The 8,387-nt window shown below is 34.2% G+C and overlaps 2 protein-coding genes across 2 annotated transcripts; both read right to left on the bottom strand.

The window, feature by feature from the left end:
- Positions 1–4,213: 4,213 nt before the first annotated feature.
- LOC138869028 (uncharacterized) lies at positions 4,214–5,485 on the bottom strand. Its single transcript, XM_070146615.1, has 2 exons — positions 5,210–5,485; positions 4,214–4,744 (listed from the first exon to the last, which is right to left on the bottom strand). Exons 1-2 carry the CDS (start codon positions 5,483–5,485, stop codon positions 4,214–4,216), a joined length of 807 nt encoding a protein of 268 aa, XP_070002716.1.
- Positions 5,486–6,988: 1,503 nt separating this feature from the next.
- On the bottom strand, positions 6,989–7,995 carry LOC138869027 (uncharacterized). Its single transcript, XM_070146614.1, has 2 exons — positions 7,305–7,995; positions 6,989–7,191 (listed from the first exon to the last, which is right to left on the bottom strand). Exons 1-2 carry the CDS (start codon positions 7,993–7,995, stop codon positions 6,989–6,991), a joined length of 894 nt encoding a protein of 297 aa, XP_070002715.1.
- Positions 7,996–8,387: the final 392 nt, after the last annotated feature.

Below are 8,387 nucleotides of genomic sequence, written 5' to 3'. Positions count from 1 at the left end.
TACATTTTTCTATTGAAATTTGTCTCTACAAAATAAAAGAAAAAATATCTTAATTTATTTACATGCTTGAGTTGTTATAGATGAATTTTGAATATGATTCATAAAATCTGAAAGTGATGCAAACATGACAGTCCGTTGCCACTGCAGGCCCAGGCCCAACGTGTATGACATAAAACTAGACCTGGGCCGTCTTATTCACATGTTATTACCTAGTTACATTATACTAGGCATGCTATCAGTTTGTCAAATTAAAAAAAAACTTAGCAATCTAATTTTAATCCTAGACCATTTACATGCTGAAATTAACCAATATTATTTTAACTAAACAATATTTCTACCAAATTCCTACTAGATGGCCTATTCGTTTGATATTTACTTGACGGAGTTACTACACCATTTATTTATTTTTAGGCAATATATAGATTGTTCAATCGTTAAGCTATCGTCGGATATTCCACTATATGTATTAAATAGCTACACAATTCTGATTTTTTGCAAACTAAATAAATTATACATACAAATAAAATTCAGAATATAATTAAAGCTAATTCAGAATTTCAACTCTTCATTTTTCGTATTCATGCTTCATATTCAGATTACAATAATCAGCGTATCCGTTGTGTACCTGATTTGGAAGCAAAAGAAAATGAAAGATGAGAATCAGCAGCAGTAATAACAATACAATACAGCAGCAACAATCCAGCAACAGTAACAACCCAGGAACAGAGTTTGCAAACCGGTGGAGTATTAATCCCAACAACAAAAGCTTCAAGCTTTGACGACACAACAATTAATGCTAATTTCAAACAATGAAAGAAAGCAGAATATTTTTTTAGTTTTTATTTATTTGAAAGTTTAAATATTTTTTCGGAATTTTCTCTCTCTTAAATGTTCAACCCTTTTTTCTCTCTCTTATTCTCTTTCTGTCAGATTTTTTTCCTCTCTATCTGTATTTTTTTTCGTCCCTAATCTGATTTCAAGACTTCTATATATAACACATCCCATAAATCTTTTAATCAATTAAAATCAACTCATTTTCTCTACCAAACCCATTATCTTCCCACTCATCCCCATTACATTAAATAAATATATCATCACTACCCCATTATATTTTGTCCCCCATGCTTCACTAAATAAATACAAGATTCCTCCCAACTAAAATTTGTCTTGTCCCCCCCTTATATTAAATAACTATATCACAACCCACCCCATTTTATTTTGTCCCCATGCTTCACATAAAAAATTACAAAATGTACAATTCCTAAACTACCCCTCCAACCTTACTGAAATTACCAAACTACCCCTGAACGTACTGCAAATTGCCAAACTACCCCATCAGCTATAACAAATCAATTAATCACTCTCAACCAAAATATAACCAATATGACCAATTTCTACACAAATTCAAACAACAAATCTCATGAACATGATTTCTTCAACATTTCAACAACAAATCACATGAACATGATTTCTTCAACAAAGAACAACTAAAATTTGATTGAACAATATTTTAGCAACCAACAAACCTATTTTCAGATTCAACAACAACAACAAACAAGTATATTTAGATTTCTAAATTCAATAATATTGAACTTAAAATCAACTCTAACAACATTACAACCAACAATTCCTATATTAAACTTAAACAAGATTATGAGACAAATTCAAGAAATAATCATAAATGATAAACAAGAAATCAAACTATACAAATTTCGGATTCAAGATCAACCAAACAAAGTATGAACACGAATGAATCCATTTTTTAAAACAACAAACATGACGGATTAAATGACTCAAACAACATTAATAATTTCTGGAAAATATATAACAAACATGAAACAAATTGAAGAAATAATTAATTAAATTTCAATTTGAATCTATCAAACATTAAAATATTTATCTAAACAACAATACAAACATGAAATAACATGAAAAACAATTAATTAATCTTTCATTTGAAATCTGAAAAATTAATTCAACAAAACATATGAACATGAACAAAGCCAAAAATCAAATATCTACCGATTTTAGATTCGAGAAATATCAAAACGAAATACGGATAAAAATAAAACTCAAAACCAACTAACCGGAGATGAACAACGACGAATTCGATTGTATGGACTGTTTCGACAAACCTCAAATGGGAATAAATTTGTCCGGACTCAACGACTAACTCAACGACGAACTCAACTTTAAGAAGTACGTCGAAACAGTAGCGGCAGTCGACACGAAACAGAAGCAGCTGGGGCGCGTTCAGTTGTTCGTGCGAAGACGAAGCAGTAACGGAGGTCGTTCGTATGGGGAAGATGAAGCAGGAAGATGAAGCAACAGCACGAGCTTGAAGCGGACGACGAAGAAGATGAAGGTGAGGCAGCATCTTGGAGACGGCTTGGCCATGGCGATGCTCAAGCTTGAAGAAGACGAAGTGAGGCAGCAGCTCGCGAAACAGAAGCAACTGTTCATCGAGCTCCAACTCGAGCAGCCATGGACGTTGCAAGCAGAAGCAACGGGAACGGAGATGGAGCAGTAGGTCGAGCTCATGGCGAAGCAATAGCGCAGCAGCAGCTCGGAGGAAGATAAGAATGGAGCAGCTACGTGGGGAGGAGGACGAAGAAGACGAAGCGTTTGGATGGTGAAGCTAAGGGCAGCCATGGTTGGGAGCTTGGAGTTTTGAAGGTTTGGAGAAGAAGCCAAGGTGGGGGAGGCGGGTGTTTTCTTAGTTTTTGGGTTTCAACAAGAAAAAATGAAAAATGGGAGGGGGTTGGGCAGATGGTTTAATTATGGGGCGGACCGGGTCGACCCGGTTTGAAGTGGACCGGGTCATGGGGAAGGTTGGACAATTGCTTGGGCCTGGGGTTGAAATTTGAAGAAGTGGCCCAATCCGATTTTTCTTTGTATTTTTTTTCTCTTTTCTTCTTTTATTTTTCTAAAACTAAATTATAAAAATACTTAAATTATTATTAAGAACTAAATTAAGTTATAAAAGCGCAAATTAACTCCCAATAACAATTAACGCACAATTAAGTAATAATTAAGCATAAAATTGTATATTTGGACATTAAATGCTAAAAAAGTAAAAGATGCCTATTTTTGTAATTTTTTATTTTTTTGTAAACATATTTAATTGCTAACAATTGTATAATTAAATCCTATATGCAAAATGCGACATATTTTTGTATTTTTGATAATTTAACAAATAAACATGCATAGACAAACATACAAATAGTTACCCAAAATATCACAAAAATTGCACACCAAGGAAAATTATTTTATTTTTGAATTTTTTGGGAGTAATTCTCATATAGGGCAAAAATCACGTGCTTACACCTTTTAGATACCGCAATATGTGTTTGATTCCATTCCAATGTCTCCTTGTAGGAGTAGAGCTATATCTTGCTAAGACATTAACTAAAAAAGTTATATCAGGCCTTGTAGTGTTAGCAATATACATTAGTGCACCAATTACACTAAGATATGGTACTTCAGGACCAAGTAGCTCTTCATTCTCTTCTTGAGGTCAGAATGGATCCTTATTCACATCAAGTGATCGAACAACTATCGGAGTACTTAATGGATGTGCTCCATCCATATAAAACCGTTTCAATACCTTTTCTATGTAGGCAGATTGATGAATAAAAATTCCGTTTGCCAAATGTTCAATTTGCAAACCAAGACATAATTTTGTCTTTCCGAGATCTTTCATCTCGAATTCCTTCTTTGAATAATCAATTGCCTTTTGGAGTTCTATAGGAGTTCCAATAAGGTTTATGTCATCAACATATATGGCAAGTACAACAAATTCTGTTGTTGTTTTCTTTATAAAAACATATGGGCAAATGACATCATTTATATAGCCTTCCTTTAATAAATACTCATTAAGACAATTATACCACATTCGTCCTGATTTCTTTAGACCATACAACGATCTTTGCAATTTGATTGAAAACATTTCCCGAGACTTTAAATTATTTGCTTTAGGCATTTTAAATCCCTCGGGAATTTTCATTTATATCTCATTATCAAGTGAGCCATAAAGGTAGGCAGTAACTACATCCATTAAATGCATGTCAAGCTTTTTATGGACAACAAAACTAGTGAGATAACGGAACATTATAACATCCATAACGGGTGAATATGTCTCTTCATAATCGACACCAGGCAATTGTGAAAATCTTTGTGCAACAAGGCGTGCCTTATATCTTTGTACCTCATTTTACTCATTCCTCTTGCATACAAAAACACATTTATAGCCAACAGGCTTAACACCATTAGGTGTTTGGACTACAGGCCCAAAAACTTCACGTTTTGCAAGTGAGTTCAGCTTTGATTGGATTGCTTCTTGCCATTTTGGCCAATCAAGTCTTTGTCGACATTCTCCAACAGGTTGAGGTTCAAGATCCTTACTTTCTTGCATAATACTAGATGCAACATTATATGCAAAGACATAATCCACAACTATATCCACTCGATTCAATTTTATCTCAATATCGATTGGATTTATTGATAGTTCCTTATTTTCTTGAGTCTCGGGCTCAGTGGATTCCTCATGAATCTCTGAATTTATTAAATTGTGGATTTCTTCATGAGATTCTTTCCTAGTGTCATTTTGATCATTTGTTTTCCTTTTTCTAGGATTTCGATCTTTGGAACCTAATGGTCTGCCACATTTTAGGCGTGCTTTTGACTCATTAGCTATGACACTAGAAGATTGTCCAATAGGGACATCAATACGGATTGGAACATTCTATGCAGGGATATGAAATTTTGTTATCCTTTTCAAATCCGTAAATGCGTCTGGCATTTGATTTGCTATTCTCTGCAAATGGATAATTTTTTGCACCTCTTTTTCACAAATAGAGGCACGTGGATCAAGATGAGATAATGATAGATTTTTCCACAAAATTTCCCGTTTGGTTTCACCAATTTCTCCCCCTAATTTTGGGAAAAGTGTCTCATCGAATCGACACTCTGCAAATCGTGTAGTAAACAAATTCCCCATCAATGTTTCGAGGTAGCGAATAATGGAGGGCGATTCAAACCCAACATATATTCCTAACCTTCTTTGCGGACCCATTTTGGTGCGATATGGCGGTGCTACAGGCACATATACAGCGCATCCAAAAATTCTTAAATGGAATATATTAGGTTCATGACCCAAAACTAATTGTAACGGGGAATATTTATGATAATTTGTCGGTCTGAGGCGAACTAGCATTGCTGCATGCAAAATGGCGTGACCCCAAACAGAAGCGGAAAACCTCATTTTCATGAGTAACGGTCTTGCTATCAATTGCAGACGTTTAATTAAAAACTCTGCAAGGCCATTTTGAGTGTGAACATGGGCTACATGATGTTCCACTTTTATCCCAATTGATAAGCAATAATCATTAAATGCTTGGGATGAAAACTCAGCAGCATTATCAAGTCTAATAGACTTAATTGGATTATTGGGAACTTGCGCCCGTAATCGAATTATTTGTGCCATTAATTTTGCAAACGCGAGGTTGCGAGATGACAATAGGCACACATGAGACCATCTAGAAGATGCATCTATTAAGACCATAAAATATCTAAACGACCCACTAGGTAGGTGAATAGGTCCACAAATGTCCCCTTGTATACATTCTAAAAATGCAGGGGACTCAATCCCAAACTTTGTTGGTGATGGTCTTATAATTAACTTGCCTTGATAACAAGAAGTGCAAGAAAATTCATTATTTAAAAGAATCTTAAAGTTCTTTAATGGATGCCCATTTAAGTTTTCTATAATTCGTCTCATCATAATTGATCCAGGGTGTCTCAATCGATCATGCCAAAGTACAAAAGTATTTGAATCAGTAACTTTTTGGTTTACAATAGAATGTGCCTCAATTGCACTATACATGCCACAAGATAAAGATGAGAACTTCTCAATAACCCTCTTTTGGCCAGAGACATTCTTGGTAATGATGAGATATTCAAGATTATTCTCATCTATTGTCTCAATATGATATCCATTTCGGCGGATATCTTTAAAACTCAACAAGTTCCTCTTGGACTTGGAGGAGAACATTGCATTCTCTATGATACGTATTGTTCCTTTAGGCAGAGTTATAGTAGCTCTTTCAGAGCCTTCAATTAATTACTACTACCAGAAATTGTAGTAACATCTGCCTTACACATACTTAAATGAGAGAAATATTTCTTCTCTTTGAATATTGTATGTGTTGTACATGAATCAACTAAACAAATATTTTTACAATTGAACTTTGATCCAAGTTTGCTTTGTGGAATATCCATATTTGCTTCCTATGGTTTGACATACAAAAAAATATATGAATAAATATTAGTAATTTCAAAAAAAACAAATCTTACTATTATCATAAACACGGAATAAAAATACTGCTATATAGTGCTTTTAATAATGTTTAAAATATTCACACACATGTGTCAGTTATATATGTATGCGTGTAAACAAAATCTCCTTTACTTATGGATCAAAACTTCTATGAGAATTGCACATTAAAAAAAAAGAAATGTTTGTTGTCTTTGCATGAATATGCACATAAAGGGGATCGTGAACAGTAAGAGATATGACATCATTATAATTTAATAATGTAATCTTCTAACAAATATTTTCCAAGAATTCATCCTCAATAACTGGCCCAAATTCAAAACACGAGAAATTAGTCTTTCAGGGAAATTTTGTGTTAATATTCTTGAAATCTTACGTTTTACTTGCTTATTTTATAGTTAATTTTTTTTTTCAAATCAAATTACCTATAATTTAGACCATTCCAGCATAATAAGCGATAAGAGACGTATTTGTACCCATACTGAAACATTGTTTAAAACGAATAGTAGAACTATATTTAATCAAAACGAACTAATACTATTTTATAAAATAAATAATACTAATTGATACTAATGACTACTACTCATGTAAAGAAATATAATTACATGAGGTTTATTAGCTACTACGAATATGCAAAAATAAAAATCAAACTACTCAATCATCTTTAACCATAGATCCATCACCGATCAAGTGGTCTATTTTTCCATCAGGGCGCTCAAAGAAGTCTGTCACATCTAAGTGGGTGATGTCAAATTCATTGTCATAGACAAAATTAGCTTCAGAGCCTTTATTCTTTAGAGATACTTGATAAAGCTCAACCAAATATCTTGGTACACGACAAATATTTGCCCAATGCCCTTTTCCACCACAATGATAATATTCAGTTTCTGAACCATTTGCCTTTGGCTTCTTATCTTTCCCTTTCCACTTTTGGTGCTTATTTTTCTTTGGGGGGGGGGGTGATTAACACCAGGAAAATTTCTTCCTTGTTTACGGCCACAACCACGACCACGAATAGGGCCATGGCCTTTTCCACGCTTAGCATAATAGGAATACACCTCATCCACTTCAGGTAATGGTGTAGACCCAGTAGGTCGATTTTCGTGATTTCTCATGAGCAAGTCATTGTTTTGCTCAGCCACAAGGAAAAGAGAAATCAGCTCAGAGTACTTCTTGAAACCTTTCTCTCTGTACTGCTGTTGTAGGACTATATTGGAGGCATGAAACGTTGTAAACATTTTTTCAAGCATATCATAGTCAGCGATAGTATCTCCACAGAGTTTCAATTTAGAAGTAATTCTGAACATCGCAGAATTATATTCAAAAGCAGACTTAAAGTCTTGGTACCTCAGATGAGCCCAATCATATCGTGCTTGTGGAAGAGTGACCAACTTTAAGTTGTCATATCTTTCTTTTATGCCATTCCACAAAACAAGCGGATCTTTGAATGTGAGATATTCTATTTTTAACCCTTCATCAAGGTGATGGCGCAAGAAAATCAAGGCCTTAGCACAGTCTTGGGTGGATGCTTTAGTTTTGTCTTTAATGGCGTCTCCAAGACCCATTGCATCTAAATGAATTTCAGAATTCAACACCCATGTCATATAGTTCTTGCCCGAAATTTCAAGGGCAACGAACTTTCTTTTCATAATGTCAGTCATAATTAAAAAGAGGAGAAACATTATACCTTAATCTTCTCAAAGAGCTTCTTGAGACGATAGAGTCGTGCTGATAACATGTAATAAAACAATAAAAGTAGAAGAACAATATTGCAGAGAAAGAGAGAGGAAATTTTTATTGAATTTTGGGATGATTTAGAATGGGGTAAGACCCCTCTATTTATAGGGGGAAAATGACTTAGCCACAAAGTAAAACTCTCTACAAGATAGACATTCACTCTAAATAGAATTCTATTCATAATACTCCTCCTTGAATGTCTACTCAATAAGTAATGTGCCACATTAAAACCTTAACTAAAAAAAATCTAGAAAAGGAAAAAGAGTACACATATTTAATAATACGCCTTTTGGTTGCCTCATTAAAAACCTTGCAA

This window comes from Nicotiana sylvestris, chromosome 5 (assembly GCF_000393655.2).
Source record: "Nicotiana sylvestris chromosome 5, ASM39365v2, whole genome shotgun sequence".
NCBI lineage: Eukaryota > Viridiplantae > Streptophyta > Magnoliopsida > Solanales > Solanaceae > Nicotiana > Nicotiana sylvestris.
The sequence above is the reverse complement of the archived record's forward strand: the minus strand, read 5'-3'. Positions and strand labels throughout refer to the sequence as shown.